At 57.5% G+C, this 27,911-nt stretch overlaps 1 protein-coding gene across 1 annotated transcript; it reads right to left on the bottom strand.

Moving 5' to 3' along the window:
- Positions 1–4,419: 4,419 nt before the first annotated feature.
- Positions 4,420–26,507, bottom strand: HHIPL1 (HHIP like 1). The gene is given in 11 exon segments (XM_034643072.1): positions 4,420–5,215; positions 5,218–5,332; positions 7,562–7,644; positions 11,213–11,294; positions 14,288–14,433; positions 17,072–17,198; positions 17,655–17,926; positions 17,928–17,981; positions 20,179–20,322; positions 22,964–23,696; positions 26,432–26,507. Coding segments are annotated over 11 exon segments (2,025 nt in total). The 3' UTR covers positions 4,420–5,022.
- Positions 26,508–27,911: the final 1,404 nt, after the last annotated feature.

The following is a 27,911-nucleotide window of genomic DNA, read 5'->3' as shown; positions in this document are numbered from 1 at the left end:
TCGGGTGTAACAGAGGATGCCCAGCTCTGCACTTTTAGTTCTCATTCTTACACTGGGGGGCGGGGGGCACCCAGAGTGGGAGCAGTGGATGGGAAGGGCCGGTGTGCACACTCCTAGTTCCAATAAAGCTCCAACGGGCTGGGGGTGGGGGAGGCGCCCAAAGATAGACGCTGCCGGGTTCCTGGGAAGGGGACATGGCCCTGCCCCATTCGTGGGCCAGTCCTGGAGAGGTCTGGGGCTCTGGGAAACCAAGGTCTGTGTATCTCTTTCCCAGGTGCAGCCAGGACGGTCCCCAGCAGGGACATGACTGTGAGGGGTGTGTGGACTGCAGGGTGACGGAGAGGGCCACGTTTTAAGAACTGGACCCAGAAGAGACAGGATTTTTGTCCCCGACCACCGCAGCCTGGCCGCCCATCCCGGCGCGGAGAGCTGGGCGCATCTACCGCTGGGGCTGGGAGACGTTGGCTTGCCGGTGCGCCCCCATGTGGCGGTGAGACGCAGCGGCTGGCTGGACAGCACTTGGGGGGGCTGGCGGCGGTGGGCAGGTTAGACAGTCCCTTCTGGGCTGTGAAAGGGACTGGGGGCAATTTGGAGGGAAGACCCCCAACCATTGTTTTTTGAGGACAGGGCCAGATCCTAAACTGCTCTGGGGAAAGTGTGGGGTCTCACATGAGGCAGGCATGGAGGAGCCTCAGCATACATTTGTGAACCTAAGCCTGTCCAACTAGAGCCAAGGACAGGAACGGGCGTTAATATTGTCTGCTGCATCACTCAACACCAGTAACTTCTGGCTCAAGGTGACCATGGCTCAATCGGCATTTCTGTCAACAGAGCACCCCTGTCCCTGACCGGGGCGAGTCAACAGTGTCCCCTCCCCATGTACCAAGTCTGCTGCTGTCCTACTGCCATGTGATCTGATTCTCGCAGCTCTCCTGTGATCAGGTAGGGAGTGATGAGGGAAAAGACCCACCCAATGCTCAGGTGGGTCTCCAGGCCCTTTGCCTGGGCAGGCAGCACCACAAGCCGCCAGCAGAGGGCGCTGCCTGGAAGCGCCTTCCCCAGAAAGGTCTAGACACCGCTATCCAATATGGTAGCCACTGACCAGATGTGCCAATCCAGCCCTTGAAACATGGCTAGTCCAAATTGAGATGTTCTGTGTGTGTAAAACAGACACTGCGTTACATTGATTGGATACAAAAAAATGTTTTAAAAATCTCATTAATGTTTTTATATGGATTAACTGTTAAAATGGTAATTTTTGAATATGCTGGGTTAAAGAAAATATATTATTAAAATTAATTTCACCTCTTTCGTTTTACTTGTTTAACATGACTGCTAGAAAATTTGAAATGACCTATGTGGCTCATATTATCGGACAGCACTAGTATGGACAGCGGTTCTCAAAGCGTCCTAAGTAGGCCAACAGTATCAGCATCACCCGGGGGGCACAAGGCAAATTCTCAGCCCCACTGAGATTTACTGAGTCTAACACTCTGCCAGGCCCCCAGCCCCTTGTGTTTTAACCGGCCCTGCAAGTCTTTCTGCTCAAGTTTGAGAGCATCATGTAAGAAGTAGGTTCCCCAGCAGAAGTCATGGAGGGAGGGTGCAGCCTCCGAAAGCTGCCTGCTCGGGAGCCAGGCTCTGAAGGGGCTGCCCTCCCTCGAGTGGTGCAAAACTGCCTCCCCTCTGAACATGGGACCAAGGCCTCAGGCTCGTGAGGGGGATGCAGGTACACAAGGAACAAACGAGGCCCCATCAGGGACCTGGCGTATCGTTACCCGAGGCTGACACATGGATGCACTCCTGGGTGACGGGCTGCACCTGGGACATCCCTGCAGCATTGGGCTCCAAGGGCTCAAGAACTAAGCTGTGTGACGCTGGGTGGAGTCAGCCCCTCTCTGGGCCATGTTCTGAGAGATCACTCTACCACGTTCTGAGAGATCAGCCCAGTTAGAGGGGATGATGGCAGAGGCTGACAGGGAGCAGAGAGAGCCTTGGCCAGGGTCAGCGCCTATCCTCAGAGACCCTGGAGGACTCTAAGGCAGGATCAAAGTCCCTGAGGACAGAGTCACTTGTGAATGCTCCCTCCGCAGCCAGCTGTAGGCAGTGGAGTGAAAGGAGCACTAGACAGGGAGTCTGAAGCCAGTTCTGCTACGCTCTGGGCTTGTGTCCCCATCTGCACAATGGCAGGGGCCGATGGGAAGTGGGGGGACACTGAATTCAATGCCCTTTAGGCAGCAGGGTGACAGTCCAAAGCTGGGGCTCAAGGCCCTACTGCCTGCTTTCAAATATTGACTATATGACATTTGGCAAGTAATGCAGCTTCCTAGGGCCTCAGTTTCCACATCTGTACAATGAAGGATGAGCAGAACACCTGCCTCCTGCAGGTTAATATGAGGATTAAGTGAGTGATTACTGAGTAAAACTTTTAGAACAGTGCTTAGCACATAGTAAGTGCTCAGCAAACATCAGCTGTCCATCCTTGTTACTACTAAAGGGGCAGTGAGTCTGTGTCAGCCTCCTTGTCAGGAATCAGGCTGAAGCCTAAGCCTTGTTTGGAGCCTGAGGGGTCAGGAGGTGGGGGACTGGAGGGGGGAGCACCCCACCCAGAGGGGAGGGACCTGAGACTGCTCCCAGTTGCCCCCAAACAACAGTGACACTGGACCCCCCATCACTTGGGGGGAGTTACCAGGAGCCCCAGATGGTTACGACTGCTGAGCAGCAGTGGGAGATGCCGCCCTCACTTCTGCCCCACTTCCCAGCCCACACCTGATGGCATCACGGCCCTCAGGCCCTCAAATGAAGAGGGGGCTCGATAGGGTGAGGAAGGGCAGGGAAGGGCATGGAGGAGCCCAAGGAAGAGGCTATATGACTCTCCTTCCATCACCACCATTCTGGGCCCAGGGGGTCCAAGAGCTCTGGTCGCCCCACTGGGTAGGGCCGTGGTGCTACCCTGCTCTGGAGGGCCACCCCCCTTCCCTCAGCTCTAGTCTCAGCTCAGCCCCATCTGGGACAGGCCCAGGCCCAGGACACTCGGCCTCCTGGGCTCCTCTCTCCATAGGCGCAGTGACAAGTTCAGCCCTCCCAGCTCCTAGCGCCATTCAGAATTTCCCTGTGTCTGGGGAAGATGCCTGTCGGCTACCACGAGGCAGTGAGAGGAGGCAGGAGTGTCCATCAGCTGCTTCCCAGCCAGGCTGGCACCCCACGGTGGGCAGGAGCCTGGGGGATCCCCTGGGCCAAGCTGCTTTTCTGCTGGTATAGCAGCCCTAGGGTCAGGCAGTGCAATGAACGGTCAGGGTGCCAGCAGGTGCAAGAGCTAGGCTGTGTGGGTTCTCATTTGGCTTCTCCGCTCCCTGGCTGTGCACCTCAGTTTCCCCATCTGTAAAAGGAGGAGGCGAAGAGGGCTGTTCAAAGGCTCAAATGAGTTCACGTGTGCTCTACTGCCCTTACAACGGTGTCTGCACACAGGCCATGCTCAATGGCAGGGCTATGGTTTCCAGGCCGGGTTCAATGGGGCCAGGTAAGTGGCCAGGGCCCAGGGCCCTTGCTGACCCCACTCAAGGCAGAGGTGTGTGGGGTCCTAGAGGGGACACTGAGCTTTTTTCAACAGTCCTGTACTCTACACTCAGCTTCCGCGAGCAGCCAGGAGAACCCCCCAGACCTGCCTGCACCATTGCCTTTGTTGGGCGCACCGCTGCTGGTGCTGGCTCAGCTCTCAGAATAATGGACAGGTTGGGCTGGGATGACCCCCCAGAGCCCTGACAGACCCCGACATGGGCTATATCCTGTCCCCACTGCCCAGTGACCACCTGCTTCTCCTCTCTGCTCCCCTATCAGAAGCTATGCCCATCTGTACTTGACACACGGGGCCAGGGTGGCGGCCCTTAGTGGGCAAAGGAACTTCCACTTGTGAGCAGAAGGGAGGCTCCAGGCCGAGCCCCCCCTCCATCTCCAGCCCCCAGGCAGTACAGGTCGGAGAGAAGAGGCGGGAAGGGGGTTGTAAACAGTCACGTTGTTGGCACAGCTTTGGGTGATAGAGCGTCAGTAGTCTTTCTGGACCTCTGGGGGGGGGGCGGATGATGGAGAATCAGCGGGTCCTCTGGGATTTCACTGAGCAGCGTGGGGATGGAGATGACCGAGGTGGCTTCAGTGGCCCCAGCACAGTCTTTAAAGTAGAGAAACTTGGTGCCCCACTCACTCGCTGAGGGCCACGGTGCTCAGAGTGGCCAGGTGGGTGGCTTCCGTCCCAGTGAGCACTGGAGAGTCAGGTCTCAGGGCCCGGGGCCCCAGCACTGTCCCCAGAGCACCCACATGGACCCAGCATGATGATGAAGTCCAAGGTGACCAAGAGGCTTCTCCCAGAGGTCATCCAGGACCCCCCTCCCCCAGCCAGCCCTCCCCAAATGCTCGCCTGCCCCCGGCAGCCTGATCCTCACTCAGATGGCCATGGCTCACAGTTCACCCTGGACCCATCAGTCTAACAGCTTCCCTTTGCCCCACTGGATGCCTTCCTGTTCTCTTCAGCACCTCTACCTGCTGGGCCACCTGCCCATGCTCTCTGAGTCACCTTCCTTAAGCCATACTCCAGATAGTCCGGGGCCTTCCACTCTAGCCCTGGGCAAAACAGGCCTGATCCCCTCCCTCAATCTGCCAGCTATGCCTCTGTCAATGTGGCCAAGAGCCATGTCTGTCCTTGAAGGGGGCTAGCCCTCAGTGCTCAGGGACCATGGCCAGACTGTGTTCCCGTGCATGCCCAAGATGTTTGGAGGTAAGAAAAGAACACCCGGGGCCATGACCACACAGACCCCAACATGCTGTGGCTTCTGGTCTGCGGAAGACACACTGGCAGGGACACAGAACACGCGAGCACTGTACACACCTCACACGCCTCCACAGGGACAGCGTTACAGATGGGCCCCCTCTGCCTGCAGACTCATGCGCGCACGGAGCGTGCTCATGGCGGAGGGGCCCTGCCAGGCTGCGGCCGGACCGAGGTGGCCTGGCCCGACGGATGGTGCTCTCCTACAGGTCAGGGTCCTCGTGGCTGCACACGACGCCCGCGTCCTCCTGGTGCCCGCAGTTGTGCGTGCCCACGCCGGCGTGCGTGCACTCCAGCAGGTTGCGCTCGCTCCCCGCGCAGCGCACGTCATCCAGCAGGATGGGCAGCGCGCGGCCCTCGCCAAACTCGGCGCGCTTGGTGGCCCGCACCGGCNCCGTGCGGGCCTCGGGGTGGGCGCGGGCCTCGGAGCAGCCGTGGGGCGGCTGCGGCGGGGCGCCTGGGTAGGTGCACGCGCTGTGGGCCGTGGGGTGCTCTCCGCCCTCCGGATGAACTCTGTGCAGAGGAAGAGCGTGCGGTCAGAGGAACCCCGGCCGCCCAGCCCACCCCAGTGCTCCACCAAGGAAAGATGTTCTCATTCTGCCCTCCACTCCAACCCCTGAGGATGGGGTACCTCTTGGGGATACCATCCTGGAGCTGGGTGCGAGGTGCAAACACTCACTGGCAGCTGCTTTGCACCAGTCTGCTTCTGGGGTCTCCCCACACCTCTAGTCTTGCCCTCATGGGAGTCCCAAGTCTGGGAGCAGGGATGGGGGAACGCTGTTAACTCATGAGCCCAGTGGAAGAGAAGTGTCTGGGAGGACTTCTCAGAGCAAGTGACACTTCCTGGTTCCAGTCTTTGGTTTAGGGGTGAGGAAGCTGAGGCCCATTGATGGGGAAAAACTGCTGAGAATCTAAGGAAGACAGGCAGGATGGGAACTGGACTGCCCAGGGCCCACCAGGGCAGGGCAAAGCTCTTCCCTCCACATTCCCAAGGCTGCTGGCCTGGGGCTGGGGTCCTCACTGACCAGAACCGGGGTAGGGAGCAGGGTACCCCAACCATCTACCCCGCCACAAGGCCTCGATAGAGTCGGCATGGGGAGCTGAGGTGGGCGACTCCCTTTGTCCCTGCAGCACCCCAACACTCACGCTCGGCCCTGACCAGCCACAGAGATAAACTTAATTCTGCATGAGACACTGCCAGGAGAGGCGAACTCCCAGACTACTCCCTGACTATGGGGAGGGACCCCAGGGTCACCAGTCCAAAGCCCTCTAACCCCCCACCTCAGCTGAGATGAAGGCTAAGAAAGGGTCTTGATTCAAGGCCAGGAGCAGGTCAGGGCCAGGAGCACGGAGACATGGGCCAGATGCCCCCCTTCCTGCAGCCTGGCCCCCACTCCACCTGCAGGGAAGGACGTTCAGCTCCCCAGGCTGCCGGGGAGCCTTCTGCTGTGGCTCTTGTGGGCCCTGCTGCCCAGACTGCCCCCCCACCCCCGGTGCACCCTTCCTCTATGTTCCAGCCTCAACCCTCAGCCTCCAGGAACCCCCACCCCCACCCCAGTCCTGCACTGGTCTGGGTCCCCATGGCAGCTGGCACACACTTCTGTAACAGCCCTGGGACAGTAAGTGACTTCTCTGTCTGTCCCCGCCAGGACAGGGCCCGGTCTGACTTCTCCTGTGGTCCCAGCATCCAGCACGGAAGGGGTAACTATTGAAACGGCCAGAAACTGCTGAATGAATGGAAAACTGGCCCAGGCCTGAAACCAAGTGCAGCTAGAATTAACTTCCCGAAACACTGAGCTCATTCCTTCCCCCAACTGTCCTCTGCGGGGGGCACGCCTTCCTCAGGGCTGCCCACCCCCAGCTGCCAGGTGCCCAGCCTTCCCCTCTTCCTGCTCCCCTGCCCCTCAGTCCACCAACAGGTCCTCAATCTGTTGGACACACTGGGCCCCCTAAAGTATTTCCTTTGGCGTAGGGTGATTTTCAAGATTTTGAGCCAAAGCTGCCTAAATTTGCAGATGGAGAGATTGTATGTAACAACCCGAGGAGGCGGGGACCATATCTGTCTTGCTCAGCAGTACATCGCCAGCACGAAGCACATGTGTGTGGTAAGTGAATGGACAGACGGACGGACGGATGGATGGATCCATTTCCCACTTCTCTTAAGAACTGGATGGTCTGCCAGCACTGACTCTATGCTCCCACCTAGCCTGGGCCCAGGGGAACAGACCCCTCGTCAGGCCTGCCCCTTCAGTTGGCCCCAGATACCAGGGGTCATCATGTGTGGCCTTGCTTGGCCCTCAGGTCATGAAGGTTTGCGTCCACCTCCCTCCCCACCAAACTTGTCAAAATGGAACCATCTTATGGCAGCCCAGGCAGATGACCCCTCCCCTGCGGCTCGTGCATCTAGAATGACTCGTTCCAGTCTTGCTCCCACACAGATACACCCGCTGTCTCTGTTCCGAGGGCTCTGAGTGCACCTGGCCTAGAGCCAGCTATCCCTCCCCTTCCCTTACCCCCTGTGAGGCCTGCAGCCCCTTGGGGCCACTCACCCGTGGCCTGGGTTCAAGGGGCTCCACCCACTTTAACTGAGCGTCTCCTGGGTGCCATTCCCAGTGCTGGGCATCGGGGCCCAGGAAGGGCATCCAGGGCCAGCTGGAAGGACCCTATCTGGTGGAGGAGCAGCTGGGCCCCAGGTCGCAGGAGCTTCCCTCCCCTGTTGGCTCCTTGCTGACAGGCACTTACTTTCTTTGGGCACAAATCGGATGAGGCGGCTCCTCGCCTTCACCTGGGCCGGCTGGGTCCGACACTTGCCGGGTGGCGCCCGCCTGCCGACACACAGGAGGTCGTGAGTGCCACCCTGGGAGCCCGCCCTGAGCATGTCCCTCCGACACCCTCTCTGCCCCTGCAGCCAGACCGCCGTGCATTCAGGCCTGGGCAGAGGGGGACGGGAACAACTATGGTGACCATTGGTGGCGCCCCTGCCATGTGGCCCCCAGGGCTCTGGGAGCCCAACCCCAGGACAGAAATCCTGTAGGACAGTCTGCCAAGTGTCCCCTCAGCGTCTGCTTTTCAAGAGCCCGAGGGCCGGTGTCTCAGCCTCTCCCGAGCCGCTTCTGATTCAGAGCATGAACTGTCTTCGGAACGTGATCAAATGTCACAGCCCCTTTCCTTCCACTTTTTTTTTTTTTTTTTTTTTTTTTTTTTTTTTTTTTTTTTTTTTTTTTTCCCCCCCCCGGCGCCCCCCGGCCTGTGAGGAGAGTCTCTCTCTCTGCCCCTCTGGCCCTGGATTTTGGTGATGCCACATCAGAGGAAAAGGTAAGGTGGATCTAAAGATAAAGGGTCGGAGAGAGCTGCGGGGCTGGCAGCGAAGCTGAGCCATCCAGGGTGTGGGGGCCGGGGCTTCAGAGAGCTGGGGGAGAGACGCTTCTGAGAAGGGTTACCAGGGCTCTGAATTGGGTCTCCTTTGACATCTCCGAGGGGCACAAGTAAGGCATGGAATTCCATTTTAATTAGCTTTTGGCTGTCGATCTGTGAGCCTTTGAATGGGACCGACCCTATTCTGGGACTGGCCCACGTGGGTCCAGACTTCAATAGTTTCCAGCAGCACAAGGGAAAAGCCTGAAGGGTGAAGTGGCCATGTGACAGGAGGTGGCTTCCAGACAGGCCTGGCCAAAGAGGGAAACTGAGGAGGGGTATGGGTCTTTCCCCCAGAGGCTGAAGAAACACAGCCAGGCACACACGCTTCCCAAAGCTGCAGAAAGAGTGGGTTGTGCTCTGAACCCCAGATTATATCCACATGCTTCAGACAGACCCAGCACGGTTTTGTTCCTTAAGGAAATGATGTCGGGGCGCCTGGGTGGCACAGCGGTTAAGCGTCTGCCTTCGGCTCAGGGCGTGATCCCGGCGTTATGGGATCGAGCCCCACATCAGGCTCCTCCGCTGTAAGCCTGCTTCTTCCTCTCCCACTCCCCCTGCTTGTGTTCCCTCTCTCGCTGGCTGTCTCTATCTCTGTCGAATAAATAAATAAATCTTTAAAAAAAAAAAAAGGAAATGATGTAAACAAAAACAAAAACAAAAAAAACCTCTCTGTTAGGCAAAAGGTAGGAAATGCACCCGTAAATGCCCCAGTGGTTTTGTCTGGGCAGTGATGGATGCCCCCACCCCACTCGTCCACTCCGGACTTCTTCATTCCAGGCAGCCTCTATGCAGGATGTTGCGGTGCAAAGAAAGACACGCATTCCAAAAGAGAAACACAAAAGAGATGAGGGAGGGCGGAGGGCGGGAAGGGAAGGAGTCTAGCCTGGTTCTGGCTCCTCCCTCCAGGGGACCTTGAGCAGGAGAACTCCCTAAGCCTCGGGTCCGCTCCGTTGCCTGGGGAGAATGAGCCCACAGCGAAAGAAAGGTGCCTCATGGCAAAAGGAGAGGGTAGGTCTAAGGCAGCCTCTGGCATGAATTACATGCTCCATATATGTGATATTTCCTTAGAGAAGCACTCTATAAAAAAAAAAAAGGAAATAAGCTTAATGTTCAAGGAATGGGTAAGATAATTGTGGCCCGGTGACTCAACAGCCAATTACACAGCCATTTAAAACGATGCTTTCGAGAGTGATGTTGCAATGTGGAAATGTTTATACAAAATAGGGAAAAGGAACAAAGAAAAACGCAAAGTTTGCATGTGCTCGTCTACATTGCTGTAAATCCTGGCGCTAGCAGATAAAGCCAGAGGGGACCTCGGGGAAAGGGGAGGAAGGGATGAAAGGAGGAAATCCTTATGTGTTTCTTGATAAACAATGTCAATAATGAATAGATTTGTGTTTTTTTAAAAAAAAAAAAGCGTGGTCAACAAGGAATGTCTGAGAAGCTGTCACAAACCAGAAGAAGCTAAGGAAACACGATGACCGAATGGAATGTGGGCTTCTGGATAGGATCCTAGAGCAGAAAAAGGACAGAAGGGGAAAACTAGAGAACTCCTTTAATTAATAGGAATGTGCCAACATCGGTCCATTCACTGTGACTAGCATACCAGGACGTCACAAGATGCTAATGATAGAGGATGTGGGCAAGGGATATATGGGAAATTCTGAACTATCTTTGCAAATTGTCTGTAAACCTGAAATTCTTCTAATTTCTTAAAATGTTTTTTTGGAAGTGTGATGGTGGGGTTTCGGGATGTTTCCACACCCAGGATGTGTCAAAGGTTAGGGTAGCTGTCCACATCAGGGGCTGCTGGATGGGGGCGGATTCTTTGAAGGCATGGCGGGGGGCATTGTGCTGGGGGTGGATGCAAGCTGTGTACATGTGGGGCAGCTTGCCCAGGTGCTGAATGGAGACAGAGCGGTGGGAGACCAGCTGAGAAGCAAAACCCTAAGGGCCGAGAAGGAGCTTGAGAAACCCAATCATCCATTCATTGGTCAAACACACCTGAGTCTCTCTGTGCTCTGTGCTCTGGGCCAGGCCCGGGGCCGGCACTGACTTTGAAGGGGTGGAGGGAGCAGTTTTAGCCCTTGGAGACTCCCAAGCCAGGGGGAGATTACAGATTACAGGTCTGAGTGGTGAGAGCGGTGGGGAGCTCTGGGCAAGGCCTGGAGGGAAAGGCCCCTTGGAGACAGTGAGGCCTAAGGTTCAAGGGGTGGTGATGTGCAGTCACGGGGTCAGAGCAGGACTCTGGAGCCAGCTGTCTGTCCCAAGCCCAGCTCCGGCTCTGGCTGGCCGGGGGCGCCCGCCGGTACAGGATTTCCACCTCTGTAAACTAAGGGGCTGAGAAGTCAAGGAGTTTTACATGGAAGGAGTCAGAACACCGCCTGGCACCGAATTTGTGGCTCTACATAGAAGCAAAGCAGATGGAGATGGGCATGGGGAGGGCCAGCGAGGTGTTCTGAAAGCCCCAGCGCATTCCAGACAGGAGCCAGTGGGTTGGTTTCCCCAGGGGAAGGTGGGACTGCAGGGGGAAGGGCAGCCTTGTGGTGGGGACAGGCAGAGATCAGGGTGTCTCAGAGGCCAGTCCGGGGCTGGGGGAGGTGGTGCAGGGGGTGGGGTGGCCCAGGAAATGAGGAGTGAGGGGCAAGTCAGAGAAGAAAAAGGATGGGGTCGGGTGGGGAGCGGGCCAGAAAGCCAGGTCAAGCCTGTGCTTATCTGGCCCAGGCGGCATCCTTGGCCCCCTTCTACCAGGAGTAGAGTTGGATCTGAGATCCAGTTTTGAGTCCCGGGTCTGCCCCTCACCAGCACTATGGACCTGGCTGGTCACTTCCCTTCTCTGGGTCTGTATTCCCTTCTAAGAAATGGGGCTATGAGCCATACCCTCCCGTAAGGGGTGGTGGAGACGAAAACAAGGCAATGAAGGCGAGGGTCCGGGCAGACAGCAGGAGCCCAGGCAGTGCGGTGGGCGGGGCTCACCTGGAGGGGTCAATCACCTTGTAGACAACCCCGCGGGCCGCTGAGGCGCTCGGCACGCCTGTTGACATGAAGTACAGCTCCCCTTGGGCGAGAAACCAGGCAGGGAGTGAGAACACTGCCTGGAATATGGTCCCGGCCAGCCCCATGCTCCCTGCCCCCCGCCCCCCCTCCCTCCCCTCAGGGTCTAAGAGGGACCCCAACCTCAAAGAGGTCCAGTCCAGAGCTGGAACCAGAGGCTGAGAAAGGCAGCAGTGTCCCCAGCTGCCAGCCGCTCTGCCCAGACCTAACCATGTTCTTGCCTCCTCTGGGGACCCAGCCCCGCCCTGGTCCCTGCCTGGTGTCACGCCCAGCACCACACACCTCCGGGCACGAGTGAGGGTCCACAGCCCAGCTCCCCAGCCAACCGCTACTGCGTGGCTCCAGGCACATGTGGCTCCTTGAGCCTCCGCTTCCTTACCCCTAACATGGGAGGCCTCACAGAATAAGGATTACAAGACCATAGAGCAACGCTCAGTCAATATCAGCTACGGCTGCTGCTGTCTATGACTGTCATCCTCCAGGATCCGGGTCCCGCCAAGTCCTCGAGGCCAGGGTCTTTCCACCGACCTGCAGGCATCTCCCGGGCAGGTGGCAGGAGCAGAAGACTACATGCTTGGGAATCCCTGGGGTGAATCCCAGCCCCTGCGCATAGCCCTGTGTGAGCGCCGGCATCTGGGACAGCCCCACTTAGAGCCTCAATTGAGCCTCCTCGATCTCAAGGCGCCTGAGAGTTATAAGCTCCTGACACCATGGATGTCCTCCGTGAATGTGAGTTCTTGCCCTCCTCACCCTCATCCCACCCCCTGGCTCTTGCTGCCGGAGGCATCCAGGCCCAGGAAATAAGCTTCTTTATTCTTATCTTATAGAGGCTCAGAGAGGCTAAGCGACTTGTCCAAAGTCACACAGCTGGTGAGGGGTTGAGCCAGGCCTGGAACTCAGGAATGTCTGCTGCCCCCAAGCCCTCACATGTAGGACACGTGGTGGCTGGGGGCCCAGGCACAGCCCACGTGTGATTCAGCCATGCTAATACTTCTGTCTTTGTAAGAGGACGGTGAAGAGTTCTCCAAAAGATAGGGGCGGTCCCCAAGGAGAGACTAAGACAGACAGAGAGGTGAGAACTCTGAGGAAGGCATCTCTGTGGGCACGGATACAATCAAGGAGGGCTGCATGGGGTGGGGTCTGAGAACCAAGGCTCAGGAAACCCAGGGATCTCCACAAAGGCAAGGACATTCACCAGCCAGCTTGTATAACTGGGGTAGACCCAGCTGTGGTGGGGAGCTGGGGGCTGGGAGGGCAGGGTGCTGAGTGCTCAATGACCTCTGACTCCCCTCCAGGAGGACCAGCCCTGCTTTGGTGGAGGGCTGGGGGTTGTTAAGCGGTCAAGGTGATGCAACCATACCCTCGCAAGATAGCCCCTGTTGGAGAACCCATAGGCATAGCCATGGATTTGCTTGTAGTCTTGGGCTGTCCCTTCCCTCTCTGGGCCTCTTTCTGGAGAGAGGCCTCTGGGAGCCACTGTCCCCTCCCTGGCCATGCAGACCTCACACCTACTCTCCAGCCCCCTGGAGTGACCCAAGTCTCCCCACACGTGCAGCTCCCTCAGCCTGGAATGCCCTTCTCTGTGTCCTTCCTTTGGCTGACCAAGCTCGAGCTTAGGGCTCTGCTCTGGGAGGCCTCCAGGTGACAGGTCAGGCGCAGGACCCCCCACTCCCACCTCTGTAAAGTGACAGGCTTGCACCAGGCACACTCCTTGGCCCGTCAGCCTCCTCGTCTGCTGGGAGCCACAGCCCCCAACCCCGCGCACAGGCGGGGAGACCCCATCATCACTGCCCAGCCCAGCCCTACCCAGGGCCACGCTGCCCTCTTCTCTGTGGTGTGGACTGTCCTTGGAGGACACCAGGCCAGCAGAGGTCCTTGTGCTGCAATTTGCAAGTGTCAGAAGAACAACTAGAGAGCTTGGGGGGGGGGTTGTTTGTGTTGGAGCCCTGTGCCTTCCGGGGGCAGCCTCCCAAGCGCACTGGCACGCTGTCCCGGGCAGTGTGATTTCAGCAGGCTCCTCCCGGCTATCAGTTACTTGATGTCATTCAGAGGCTGAACAAGGGTCCCTTGGAAACTGCACCTTCCAGGCCCTGCCCCTGGGGTGGGGAGTGGGGGGTGGGGGGCGCACCTCCTTCCAAAACACATTAACCCCCTACTGACCAAAAGAAAGGGCTTTGAAGGCCCAGTGGGCTTGGGAGGGTGGTGGGGGCTGGGGCTGCCCTTTAGAAAATTTAGATTGTGACGGGTGTCATCCAACAAAGGTTTCCCAGACTTAGGCGTGGGGGCTCTGGGCACTGGGCCCTGCAGGGGATACCCCTCCAAAGGCCCCTGGGTGGGCGTTGCCTAGCAACCCTGCCAAGCATCCCCCAGGCCCCACTGGGGGCCCCTCGGCTTTTGTCCAGGGACTATTGGGGCCAAGGACGAAGGCAGGAGGCTGGAGCAGGATCCAGACTCCATGGCCCCTCATCCTCTCCCCTCCCTCCCAGTTCCTTGCATTGAAAATACAAGATCCTGAATGGGAACCCACTACCTGCTAACAAGTGGGTCAACAAAGGGTGTTCAAAAGGCGGTGTCTACCCACTTTCTGAAGATAATGTGGCTTAATTTTATAGGCCTGATTTCTTGGCCATCAGGAACCCAGGATAGTAGAGGTCTGGACACACCCTTCCCCCACCCGCCTGCATTTCCACCATTACAAACTCCTTCCTGGTCCGCTCACTCCACCACTCCACGGCCTAGAAGCAGCCCTGCAGGGAGGGGGGTGGCAGGGACACTGTTCCCATCTTCCAGATGAGTTGACAGAGCCCAGGCTGGTGAGGACCGATGCCCAAGCGAGGTCTCAGGCCACTGCACACTTGCTCCCCAGCTTGAAGGGGATTTCAGGCCTGGGATTCCTTCCCTGGAACCCTATCCAGGCTCGAGGACCCACGGGATAGGGGCATCAGTGCCAGGCCTGCGGCCCGGACGGAGAGGCCTCGGGGCCTGGGGAGTGCTCACCGGTTTCATCCTCAGCAAAGGAGATGATGTGAGGGTAGTAGTTGTTAATGAGTCCTGGGAACTCACAGGTCTGGCCTCGACCCATGCAGATCTCGCTGTACCGCCACTGGCCTGTCTCTAGGTTCTCTCGGAGGGACATCAGACGCCTGCAAAGAAGCATGAGCTGTGGGGTCATGCCTGGCAGGGTGCCCAGGGGAACCCCACCCACAATCCATCCATCCATCCACCCACTCATACATTATTCATGCAAGCAGGACCATACATCATTTGCAGGATCCAGGGTAAAATAAGCATGCAGGGCCCCTTGTTCAAAAAGTACGAAGGATTTCAAGACAGGGATAGCAGAACAGTAAACCAAGCGTGGGCCCTTCTGAGCATGTGGTCTGTTCGACGCTCCCCGGTAGCCTAGTGCAGGACCCGGGGCTCTCATGAAGCTGGCTGAGCCTGCAGTCCTCCCTGGGTACCTCCTACGCACAGGCTTGTCAGCTCAGCTCCCCGCACTGACCCCCAGGAGGCAGTCAGGAGCTTCAGAGTCCTCCAAGGCTGGCGTGTGCAGACGGCGCTGGAGCTATCTCCACTCCAGAGCATGAGGTGGGGCTTGGGCACCTTTGGAATCTACTGATCTTGCCCTTACTCCCTTCTCCTCCAGTCGATCACCAGGCTCTGCTGGGATGTACCCTCCTCTGGGAAGCCCTCCTGACCGCCCCTGCCCTGGGCGCCCCCAGCACTGCGCACAGGCTCTCTGAGGCCGGACTGGAGTGGACCACGTGTGGGGCTGTCTCCCTGACTCAGGTGCGAGGCGCTTTCGGCTCTCTTGCCCTAATCCTAGCGCGAAGCCTGGCCCCGCAGAAGCGCTTGGGAAAACCTAGTAAAATTAGTTGAATCTCTGTGGTCAGGTGACTTCAGCACTCCTGGGGGACAGCAGAAGGGGGAAAGGAGAATCAGACAGAGAGACAGAGGCTTCGGGGCGCCTGGCGGGCTCAGTGGGTGGAGCATGGGACTCTTGATCTTGGGGTTGTGAGTTCAAGCCTCACATTGGGTATGAAAATTACTTAAAAAAAATAAAATCTAAAAAAAAAAAAAGAGGGCGCCTGGGTGGCTCAGTCGTTAAGCATCTGTCTTCGGCTCAGGTCATGATCCCAGTGGTCCTTGGATCGAGCCCCACATCAGACTCCCTGCTCAGGAGGGAGTCTGCTTCTCCCTCTCCCTCCCGCTTCCCTGCTTGTGCTCTCTCTCTGTCAAATAAACAAATAAATGAATCTTAAAAAAAAAAAAAGAAAAAAAAAAAGGAGCAGAGGCTTCACCCGAGGCAGACCGTAGGGGACGGGTGGTGCTCAGAGAGGCCCTGGCATCCAGAGGCCCAGGCCAGGGCTCTCCCTCAGCTCCAGCAGCATGTGTGCTGGCCACAAACCAACCTCGCACCCACAGCCTGCAAGAGATGGGAGTTCGCTGGCCAGCCTTGGGCTTCCCTCTCTCCTTAGTTTCACTCCTGGGGAATCCTGTTCAGCTGTCCTCATGTGGAGAGGCTAGGGTGGGAATAACTTTTTGTTTTGTTTTGTTTTTTCTTTAAGTAGGCTCCACGCCCAATGTGGGGTTTGAACTCACAACCCTGAGATGAAGAGCCAGGCGCCCCCTGCACTTAAAAAAAAAAAAAAATCTTTACTTGGGGCACCTGGCTGGCTTAGTTGGTAGAGTATGTGACTCTTGATCTCAGGGTCATAAGTTCAAGCCCCGCGTTGGGGGTAGAGATTACTTAAAAATAAGATAAGAAATGAATAAATAAAAAGAGAAAAAAGAAATTATTTTTTAAATTCTTGACTTATTTTTTTAAGCAATTTCTCCACCCCACGTGGGGCTCGAACTCAGGACCACAAGGTCAAGAGCGGCACGCTCTACCAACTAAGCAAGCCAGGCACCCCTCAGCAGCGCTTTTAAGCCTTGTGCCAAGTGCAGGTATTTCTGAGGGCCTCTACAGTCCTCAGTTTTCTCCTCTGTACAATGGGAGAATGAGGTGGTCATGAGGCCCCACAGCTCTCTTTGGGAAAGAGTCAGACCCACAGGCTTAGGGGATAGTTTTTTTTTCTCCCTCCAAAACCTGTTGGGGTGTGACACATCCCAACCCCCACCTCATGCAAACACACACACATACACCCTTTAGGGTCTCAGTGGGTGGGGCGGCACTGCCATAGAGTGTGGGGACTGGGCAGCAAAGTTTTAGGGGGCCCCATGGTCAGACCTGGCTGGAGGCCCAGCTCCTGCCACACCCCCGCCCCAGCAGAATGACCTCTCCAGCCTCTTCCAGACAAATGTTCCCTGGAGCCCCCATCAGTCAGTGCAGGGACAGGTCCTAGTTTCCCCAGTAGCCAGGTGGCCCAGAGTCTGTCAAGGAAGTTGCTCATGTCTCCCCCACCCCTGCCCTCCCTGCCCCGCAGAACTGCTGTCAGGCGGGGAGCCCATGAATCTCTGGTGGAAGGGAAGGCCAACGGGTGCCCTCAAACAGGCGTTCCGTCCGTAGTCATGAGCTGTGCCTTCCTGGCGGTGCTTGAGGAAGCCAGCAAGGCTCGGGAAGGGTATCAGGAGAAAACGGGGCGTGTTAGGTATGACTCCAGACTTCCTCCCAGAGGAAGAGAGCTGATGGCTCCCGCTTGGAGGCCATGGTCAGAGGGCAGCCACGGTGAGTGTGCACCTGGGTACGCTTACACATACCGCACACCTGTACTCTTGCTCTTTACACGAAGCCGGTGGCAGCAGCTGCTTTGGCACAGGAGCCCGTGGGCCACTTACCCACTCATAAAATCGCCGAAAATGTAGAGGCCGTTCAGGTTGGGGTACTCACAGCCCCGGTACACATAGCCTCCCGTGACCGACTTGCCCAGTTTATGTGGGTAGGCGAAAATCGGCAGCACGTCATCTGCAGAGGGGGGAGAAGCTGGGATGAGCTTGCGGGTCAGCCCCTCCCCCACAATGAGCTTGGTAGGTGGTCTGAGCCTGGAGGGGCAAGGGGAGGTGAGGTCACCAGGAGGGCCCCAGTTGGGGGCCCCAGAGAGTCGCTTACGGCTTGGGTACTTGGGTAAAGCGAGAGAGAGAGAGAGAGAGAGAGAGCGAGAGAGCGCGCATGGGTTGTGGGCAGGGGGGTGGGTGGGGAGAGCCAGGATGGGGGCGCAGCTGTCCTGAGACAGGAGCTGGCGCACACCCCACGAGGTCGGGGACGGATCCAGGATCAGTATCTCCAGGGGCTGGGGAGGTCTCGATGCGACACGTGGGCGTGGGAGGCACGAGGGAGGCGCTGGGCACCACCATGGCTTGGGGGGGGGATGCAGATCCGGGAAGGTGGGCCCGGGGCGCGCGGAGAGGGTCTGGCGGTCACCGAGGGAGGCGTTGGCGCACAGCTTGCGGTCGTAGCATTCGTAGCCTTCGCGGGCGCGCCAGCCGTAGTTGCGGCCGCGCTCGACCAGGTCCACCTCCTCGAACTTGTTCTGGCCCACGTCTCCGCAGAAGAGGCGCCCGCGGCCCGCGCCGGTCGCCGGGTCGCCGCGATCGAACGAGCAGCGCCACATGTTGCGCACCCCCAGGGCGTAGACCTCCGGCCGCGCGGCGGGGTCGTCCACGAACGGGTTGTCGCGCGGGATGCGGTAGAGGGCCGCGCTCATTGCGGTCCACGTCGATGCGCAGCACCTTGCCCAGCAGCGCCGACCTGCAGGGCGGGGCGGGGGGGGGGAAGAAGGCGCGGCTCAGGCTCCCCAGCGTCAGGGTTCACCCCCGGGCACCAGGGCAGCCCCCGCAGGTGCTGGGCCAGGTCAAGGCCTGCCTGGGCTGTGGGGCCAGAGACCCTGGTTCAAGTCCTCCCTAGCTGCTTACCAGCTGGGTACCCACATTTAATTCATTCATTCAGCATTCACTGGGCACCTTCTTATGTGCCAGGCTGCGGGAAGGGAAGCATTGGACATATATACCCTCTGTTGCCCCACCTCCTCCTCACCACCAAACTTTTAGGTCGGTGAGTACTACTGTGATGCCCTCTTAGAGGTGAGGCCGCTGAGCTCAGAAGAGTCCCCTAACGTGCCCTGTTGTCACACCGCTAGTAAAGGGCGGGCTGGGCTCCAGCTCGGACAGTGGGACCACAGAAACTCAAGCTCTTGGCCACGACACTCTTTCCAACTTCCCCACGCCTGTCCCCTCGCTGTCATGTCAGGGTGCTCCCTCTCCCTCCTGCCTCCTTACAAGGTTGTCCCAGGGAGTGAACACACTCTTAAAAATGACTCGGATGTAGTTTTCTTCCAACACCCAGGACGTTGCCTGGCATGTAATAGGTGCTCATTCAGGGTTTGGTGAGTGAATGGCTGCGATCAAAGTCAAGGGCACCACACAGAGTACAGGGCAGGGCTGGGGGATGTGGAGAGAAAACACTGCAGCTCTCAGCAGGAAACGGGAAGCTGAGGTCCTTGCTTTCTCTCTCACCATCCAGGCCATCAGGGGCAGAACCACCCCATGTCAGAGAGCCAGACAGGCCTCCGCGGCCCTTCACCCCACACTCCACACCCACCACCCCTACCTCAAAGATGAGGCCACCCAGGCTGCAGAGGGGGACAATTTGCCCGCTCCCCCAGGCAGCGCTGGGAGGGAACCTAGGCCATTCCCATGGCTCCAGGCAGCATCGCCTTCTGGGGCCCCGGAGCGAGGAGACCTCAGGCCTTCTGCTCCAGAGCACCTCCTTACCAGCTGGTTCTTCTCCTGGCCATGCGAACTCTGGTGCACCCCCCTTCCTGCCCCGGCTGCTTTTCCAGGCAGGACCGAGCGGGGTGCACATGTGCTGCAGCTGGGTACCGTCTTCCCGGCCTAGCGTCGAACCCAAGCCTCCAGCCCACCATCAGACATCTCACCAGTGTCCTCTCTAACCGTGTAAGATGCCCCACGGTTAACCCCCATTGGGGTCTTTCAGGTCTTGCCCCAAGGAGTGCCCCCAACACACTCCAGCCCGCTCGGCACCAAGCCGCAGATGATACCCTGAGCCCACGCGCTGAGCAGCCGGCCTCACCATGGAAGTGGGCAAAACTCATAGCAGCAAAATAATGTTTTAAGCTCTGTCCAATTATCCACAAATCCTTAATTTCTATTTTGCCCACTACATCACTAAACACATCCCAAACACGGGAAGGCTGCACTGATTCTTAGGCCGTCCCGTATGAAAGCGCACGTCACAGATTGTGAACACTTAATTACTGTAATCAACATCATCCTTGCTATTTTCACTTTATGGGCTAAGGAAGCTTTTGTCATTTGAGCTAAGAGAATGGAGGAGGCTGCCCTAGAGATCCTCATCGACACTGTGTGTATGTGTGTGTGTGCGTGTGCGTGTGTGTGCACGTGTGTGTGTGTGTGTGTGTGTGTGTGTATGTGGAGTAGACTATCGGCAGGCCATCTGCCCAAGCCAAGAAGTAAATCACGACAGCAAGACTATGGCTCAGTTTCTGGGCCATTGCGGGTGACCCTTGGGGCAGAAGAGCCTCGGCTCAGACAGCCCTGCTCGGACCAGCGCACGCTCCCCGTCTGGTCTGGGAGTCTCCCTTTCCTTCTTCTGGTTCAAGCAGGGCTGGGCTGACTTCCCAGAGGCTCTCCGATGGCCCTTACCAGGCACCTGTGACAAGCGGGTTCTGTGCCAGCCCTTCCACAAACGCGACCGTCTTACTCCTCACGACAAGCCACCCCCTGGAGATAATATCCTTCTAACTGGTGAGTAGAAGTGACTTGACGGGGTTCCCCAGCTGACTAGCTGCAGACTGAGCTGGAGCCCGAAGCCCTTTCTCCTGCCCTGTGCTGAGTGGCTGAGGAAAGAACCCCCCTCCAGAGGAGCACGTAAACCAGCCCACCGGCCAGCCAAGAGCAGAACATACTTGTTTTGGGCATTTCCAAACTTTCCAAAGGGGTCTCCGGCCATCCCGCCGTCACCAGTAAAGATGTAAAGGAACCCATCGTCCCCGAACAGCAGCTGGCCCCCGTTGTGGTTCGAGGCTGGTTCTTCAATCTCCAGGATTATCCTAAAAGAAGATAAGCCACCCCCATCAAACCAGCCAACCCACACACACCAAAAAACACGAACCTCAGCCAAACACACAAAACAAGATCACAGCAATAAAGCCTCCTCTCTCTTGAATGCCATTTCGCAGTTGAAAAGACTTTGCCTATATTTTCTAGCAGGTGATTTTTATAAGGATCTAGTAGGCTTGGCAGGGATAGTTCACTCCATTGTGCTAATGAGGCACCGGAGGCTCAGAGAGGTTAAGCAACTTGCCCAAGGTCACAGAGCCTATAGGTAGCAGACTCAGAGACTAGAACTCAGGTCTTCCTACTGCTCTCCATCACGAGCTCCCCAGTTACGAACATGCGAACTGTTGACCCAGTCACTGGCACAACTGGTTTCTTTACCATCGTAGCTACCCAAATACCAGCCACTTAAGCTGAGCGCTTTCTACACAGCCCCGGCATTTGCTGTGTACTGTAATTTCTAAGGAGGTGGGCTGCATGGTGTGGGTTGAGCTCAGCTACACACTCAACCCCTCAGCGATCTCCTTTACTGCCGTGGCCTTCGCTACATGGCCGGCCAGCTGGCTTCTGGTTAGGGTTTGCCAGTGGAGAATGGAAGGGCCGGAGGAAGGGAGAAGCCACGTTTTGCTGGCTTCTGGCGCTGTCTCTGGACGTGGTCGCTGCAGGAATGGGAACAGTGGGTCTCGAAGGTGGACTCTCGGGTTCCACCCAGACATCTTGGTACCAGGGGGAGCAAGCTTAGCAACGCAAAGACCTTTTCCCTTCTGTTTCCCTGGCTTTTTGCAATTACTAATCTTCAGGTAACTTTGACCTTCCCCTTTTCCTCCCCAGATCCTCCCAATACCTTTGAGGCCAACTCCCCTGTTTGCTTAGGTTTTCCAGGATTGGTCACTGACTTGCTAATCCCTTATTAATAAAGATAAGAAAAACCAAGGCACAGAAAGCTCAAGAAACTTGAACCCAGGACTTTAGGGCTCCAGAACCGAGACTGGAAGGCTTTCCACTGAGGAAACACACGTGACTTGAGGGGTGAAACAGAGCTCCAAACTCCAAGTCCTCCCTGGGGAGGACAGCTCAGACCGTGAGGCGTTCACCTGCCATGGGGATCCCAGCCCTGGCAATAGGGACTGACAGCTGACTCAGGCAAGGATGACCATTCCGTCCTGCCCCCTTCCCCCCCAGCCCCTACGTCTTCCCCTGTGTGAGTCAAGTTCGAGGCTTGTACTTGACAGAGGACCTTCACCAACTATTCACTCTGAAATATGCTGCTCTGTATACTCTGGTCCCACCTTCAGTTTCTATCAGGAATCACTTGTTAAAAGCCACCAGTGAAGCATGTCCCTTCTGTCCCTTTGCCTCTCCTCTGTGCGAGCCGTGTGATAAACTTGGCGTCTCTTGGAGAATAGGTTGTACTGCCTCATGTCAGATAAGGAGAATTATGTTTTCTCCTTTTGCTCTGGCTGCCAGGATGCTCACAGTCAAAATTGATACTGAATGACAAGACTTATATTAGCCCTCACGTTAGCCAGCCTATTTGATTCCTTCTCCTTTTTATACTTTCAACATCAATATTTTACAGTTTTATTTAATGCCCGATTTACCTGTTTGCCTCAGATCAGTCCTGGTTCGGCCCCTACCTGCTCTGTACTTCAGAGACTCAGATCCTGCAAACTACATTTCCCATTCTCCTTTGCTGGCTGGCCTCCAGCTAGGGTCAGCCAATGGAAGGCACTGGCTGGAGACGGGAGGGTGGGAAGAAGGGAGAAGCCAGGGTATTTCTCCCCATCTCTCTCTGTCTCTGCTCGGTCAATGTCTTGGCCATAGCTGCACCTCCTCCCTGGCCCCAGCTCCCCCGCCCAGGCCCACTGTGGTTCCAGCTGCCACTGAGTGGCCCCAGCTATGGGGCACTAGCACCCCACATTCTCACCTTGCCCCTCCAGCCCGAGAGGTGGAGGCAGCTTCCTCCTGTTGGGAAATTCAGGGTTACCTTACTTCCTCCCCAGGTTGCTCTTTCGTTTCTAATGCCTGCGTAGCTAATCCCCAGAGTCCAGTCCTGCCTGTTGAACTACCTAGTATGGAGTTTATTTTTCTGTGGGACCCAGACTGACGCGTATGCCCTTCATGCCAGGCTAGATCAAAGCGGTTTTGAAAACAGTGGGGGGCACAGATCATACACAGAGAGTGGGCTTCTGTGGAGAGGAGTAGATAAACCTGCCGGGGGGCAGGGAAGGGCAGAGGGTCTAGGGGAGGAGAAGTGGAAGGTGAGGCTCAGGAGACAGACACACCCAGATTCCAGCTCTGACGCTTCCCAGCTGTGTGGCCTGGCAGGTCATTTTACCTCTCCAAGCCTCCACTTCCTCACCTGGGAAATGGGGGTACACTACTTCCCTCATGGGGCGTTAGGACAATAGAGTGAAATGAGCCGCCAACAGCGGCTGATCCAGGAGTCTGGACATGATCCTGGGACGCTGTTGTGCAACTGTTCTTCCTGTGAGCCCAGAACACGGGGCTCAGCCCCCTCACTGGGCGTGATCGAGGATCACCCCATAGATTGGTCTGGTCCCACCGGTGCATCCTAGCGCCCGCCAGCCTAATCCCACCCGGCCAGGGCCCCTCCACCGCCAGGGAAACCACCTCTCAGAGCTGTGGTCCACGGTGTTCATGTCGTCCTCGGAGACCCGGAACTCGCTGATGCGGATCCACTCATCAAAGCCGAAGCCCACTGAGTAGTAGACATACAGCTTGCCGTTGTGCCGGAAGCTGGGGTGGAAGGCTATGCCCAGGAAGCCCCGCTCGTCGCCCTCCCAGGGCGAGGTGAGCACGGCCCGGCTGACGTTCAGGAAGGGCTTCTCCAGCCGCGAGCGGTCCGGCAGGTAGGCCCACACCAGCCCCACCTGCTCGGCCACGAAGAAGCGGTGGGTGCCGTCCCGGGCGTGCACCATGGCCACGGGGTTGCGCAGCCCGTTGGCCACCTCCTCCAGGCACAGCTGCAGGCAGCCCTTGGCGTCGGCCACCACGCGGCCCAGATTGGAGTTGAGGTTCTCGTTGACCAGCAGGCGGGGGAAGCAGTAGTCCGTGTCGTCCAGCGACAGGTAGCGGCAGAACTTGGCCCGGTTGCCCTCCAGGGCCCAGAGCTCTCGGTCGGGCGACAGGTGGCGGAACAGGCCCCGACACGTCTGCCACATGTCCAGACAGTAGTCCTCGCAGAGCCCGGGCACAGTTCGCAAGGGCGTGGACGGGTCCTCGGCGTCGTAGAGGTGGGCCGCGTACGGTGAGCATTCCTGCAGAGACAGGGCCGGCCCGGGGATGCTGTGGGCAGGTGCGTACCAGCTGTGTGACTGCTGGCCGGGTACCCACCTCCTAGAGCCTCAGGCTGCTGGTCTGTAAAATGGGGACAATGCCATCTGCCCAGCAACACGGGAAGTCTCATCACCAGCAGCAACCCTCAGCCTCCTGTCTCCACACCTTCTTCCTCTTGCCTTAATGCTTCTATTGGCGCAAATAACCACAACTATTACTACTACTACTAGCGGCTGCAGCTGCCCTTGAGCACCTACTGGGTGCCAGAAAGGGTCTGAGCGGTTTTATATACGATGCCTCTGCCCTTTATCAGCATGACTTACTCCTTTGCTTTATTTGCCTGGAAACTAACCGACCCACCCTGCCCTTAACGGTGAATGGTGCCCCTACCTCCATTACTCGATCTTCACGAGGGCCCATGAAGGGGAGGGTGTTACAGATGGGGAGACCGAGGCACAGACCCCCCCTCCAATGGCATTCAGTGCCATTGGGTCAGCATGGAGGAGTCGGTGTTTGGTCTGGCATCGATCCCGCTTTTCCCAGCACCGTGGAGGCTGGCACGTGTACACAGGCAAGCCGGTAACACACATGCCCACACGTTCCCCTGGCCCCGGACCTCTCTTCCTCCACTGCTCAGGCACCTCAGGCAGGGTCCTGGACTGTCCTCTGCTCTGGGACTGATGGAGCAGCTGTCCTCGGCCTCCCTGGCCTCCTGCCGAGGGCTCCCCCACTGATGAGACACTGGGGACCCCACTCAGTACCCACATGGGCACGATCTGGAATGTGGAGCAGTTCATGCCTCCCGGGGCCAAACTTTGAGCCCTAGGAGGAGGGAGCTGATGGATGAAGTGTTCTGCCCTCCTCCCAGCCCAGCAGACAGTCCTGACTCGCAGTTGGGATGGCTTCTCGGAACCCCGCTCCTGCCAGTTCAAGCATCGGTCATGCTGAGAGCAGCCAGCCCAGAGCCGCATCCTTGGCTCAGCTCCCTACGGCCCCATCACTCGTGCTGCTGGGTCCTGTCACCCCAAAAAGGAAGTAACCCATGAGCTTGGCCCCAGGTTCTTCTTTCTGGGAACTCAGGTCAAGGTGACAAACCTGATTAGAACCCTTCCCAGCTTCCAGCCTCCTGCACCCACCCCCTGAGAATCGAAAGGACCCCCATGTCACTCCCTCTCCAGCCTGAGAGCCAGCACAGGACCAGCCCCCGCTGTCCGGCTTTGCCCACAGCTCTACCATCCGCTCCTGCCTCCTGCCCACCTTCTCTTTCCTGACCCTCCCGGCCAGTTTTACCTCCAAGCCTGAGCACACACTGTTCCCCTGGCAGGCATGCCCTTCCCTCGAACACAGTGTTCTGTCCGTCCTTGAATAATAACCACGGTGTTGGAGAAATAGTACCAGCAATAATAACAGCTCTGGGCACTTGGGCAAGAACGTGGGCCGGGCCCTTGCTGGGTCCTCCAGTGAGTCCACATTCCCCCCCAAGGCAACAGACTGCCGCCCGGAGGTATATTCTTATTCCCATCATGCAGACCGGGAAGAAGAGGCTGAGAAGGAAGCCCCTAACCAAAGTCACAGGCCAGACTGGACCTAGCGGGGTTGGCGCGTGGGGGAAAGGGAGGAGCCTGGGCATTTCCCCGGTCTTCTGGCGGGCTCCTACTATCACCCTTAAGTGTGCTTAAGTGTGCCCCACCCCCACCCACAGCAGAGGCCTCAGCTCTGCAGGCTCTGTGAGAACCTCCCGCGGTTAGAGCCCCTGACCTGAGCAGAGGTCATTATTCATGTCTGTGCCTGGCACCCTCTACCCCCTGCCCCACCATGAGCTCAGCAGGCCAAGGTCCGGACTGACTCAGCTCTGGCCCCAAGAGGCCTTGGGGACGCTCGTCCCACAGAAGGGGAGGCACTCACAGCCGCATACTCCCCTCCTCATTGGCAGGGCCAGAATGGGTTCCAGCAGGAGGCCTCGAGGGGCAGCAGGTGGCAGACTGCCCTCCTGCCTGCGTGTTCAGGCTCTGGGCCACGGGTGACTCCCTCCCTCTAAACGACTGTGGTCACACCGCGGCCTTGTCCTCCTGGTACCTTAGTGCTACTGTGAGGCTGAGGGCCACTTGGCAATCTGTGCTTGGTCTCTGGTCAGTCACTGTCCTGTGCCCAGACAAAGAGACCACATTTCACATGTCCCCCTTCGCCGAGGAGGTCCCTGTGTAGTACCGTCTCTCCTACGGTTCCCCTGGAACCTTCTACGTGCCCAGCCAGCAGCTGTGGGTGGGCCAGGAAGGGTCTGTGTGCACACACGCCTCACTTAATTTTTGCAAGGTAGGGTCACTGTGACTCCCATTATATGGATGAGGAACTGAGGCTCTAGGAAGGCCATGTGCCCGTAAGTGGTCACACCAGGGCTCAGACCCAGCCCTCATGGCGCTCAGACTGGTGTTCTTTCCAGATTAGTCAGCAGTGTTTCATTCAGCAAGTGTTTACCGGGCATAGACTGTGTGCCAGCCACGGTCCTTGGCTCCAGAGACACAATGGGGAGCAGAAGAGACTTCTGGAAGTCCGTCTGAGTGCCCTCCACTCATCAAATCCCAGCCCAGAGCTAGAGAGGGAGCACCGAGGGCTGCCAGGGGGCCAGGCTGGAATTTTAGCATCCATGCATCCAGTGCGGGGCCTGGCAAGCCCTTACTCATGGCCTGTGTGCTCTTACACACAGTGCAAACCTGGTGCTCAGACCTGAGTAACCCCAAAGCAGCACAGGACAGGGGAGTGTAGTGATCATGGCCGGCAGGGATAATCAGCAACTCTCCTCACAGTGGTCGGTGGAGGAGGCCGGAGAAAACTCCAGAAAAACCAAGCTAGCATCACACTGCTCAGCCGCCTGGGCCATTGAGCCCAGGAGCAAACAGCCTGCTGCCCCCGAAGTGGCTACTGTGGAGCTGGGGGCACCCACGACCCACGGCCCTGAGCCCCGAAGGTTTCTAATGTCCACCACCCGTTCCTTAGGACGGCCGAGTCTTTGTACACAGTGTTCTCTTGGGAGGGTATTTCCTCCTCTCCCACTTTGGCATCTGGCCAACTCCTATTATGACTCCAGGCCTGAGTCTTCTCCGACTCCCCCCCGCCCCCGGCCCTTGTGGATGCTCCACAGCCCTCCGTCTATATCCCAGACATCACATCATCAAAATGTAACTGCAGCTTGTGGGGTGAGCTCTCCACTTGTGCTGTCATCTCCCCACTGCCAGAGATGGCTCAGCTGGTCTGCCTGGCCAGGATTCAATGATCTCTTTGCCTGTCTGTCTGCCCCACAGACCACGGAACCCTCCAGGGCAGGGGTCCCAGCACGCAGTGGGGTTCAAGAAAACAGGCAATATGACAAAGTCATTAAGGGAAGGGCTTTGGGGTTAGAGGGCACTGGAGACTGAGTTTACCACTCCCTGTGTGCTCTTGGGCAAGTTCCTCAACCTCTCTGTGCCTGTGTCTTCATCTGTAAAAGGGGAAAGGAATTCCAGCCTCATAGCTGTTGGGAGGAATAGATGAGATGATGCATGCGTTGTTCAGTAAATGCTCAAACAGTATTAACTATCGAGCTGTAACTCAATGTTTCCTCTTCCAGGAAGCCTTCCCTGACTTTTCCAAGAAAAGTGCAGCCTTTGTCCCCATGCCCCATAGTATTCAGTCACCCTTATGAAGTGTTTTGTGCATTCTGGTAAGATGGGTGTGTCTGTGTCCTGACTTGAATAAAGGGACTTTTGAGGCTAGGGTTGTGACTTGCCAACTGCCTCTGGGCCCAGGACCGAGCGCAGGGTCAGCTCCTAACAGGCTCTGGGGAGACACCTGTCCAGTACACGCGCCTGGAGAGCATGGTCCATGTAGATTTCCATCAGAAACCAGACTCTGATGCCTTCAGGTTACGCAGAGAGGCAAGCTCAGTTCTCCAGGCAGTTCGTGGTGTGGGCACTAGGAACCTGGCGGCCGTGTGTCACAAGGTGCCTTTTCTTCTACTGATGACACAGGCATTGGTTGGATGAGGGTGAAGCCCTCGGAAAGAGTCCGAAGGGGCCAGGAGGGACAGTCACCCTCCAGCTAAGCTGCCATCCTGGGCATCTGGAGGAGTTGTGGGCGCCAGATGCAGGCAGGTTCTGGAGGGGACTGTGGGAGCGAGCATGTTTTCATGGTCTCTCTCCTGTCTGGAGCCCGTCTCCCTACGGCAGATGCGAATGCTTGAATGCTGTCATTGACTGAAACTTGTAAATAAGGCACCGTGGCCACCTCCTGGGGTGGAAATCAGGAG

Source organism: Ailuropoda melanoleuca, chromosome 14, assembly GCF_002007445.2.
Source record: "Ailuropoda melanoleuca isolate Jingjing chromosome 14, ASM200744v2, whole genome shotgun sequence".
In the NCBI taxonomy this organism is placed as follows: domain Eukaryota; kingdom Metazoa; phylum Chordata; class Mammalia; order Carnivora; family Ursidae; genus Ailuropoda; species Ailuropoda melanoleuca.
The sequence above is the reverse complement of the archived record's forward strand: the minus strand, read 5'-3'. Positions and strand labels throughout refer to the sequence as shown.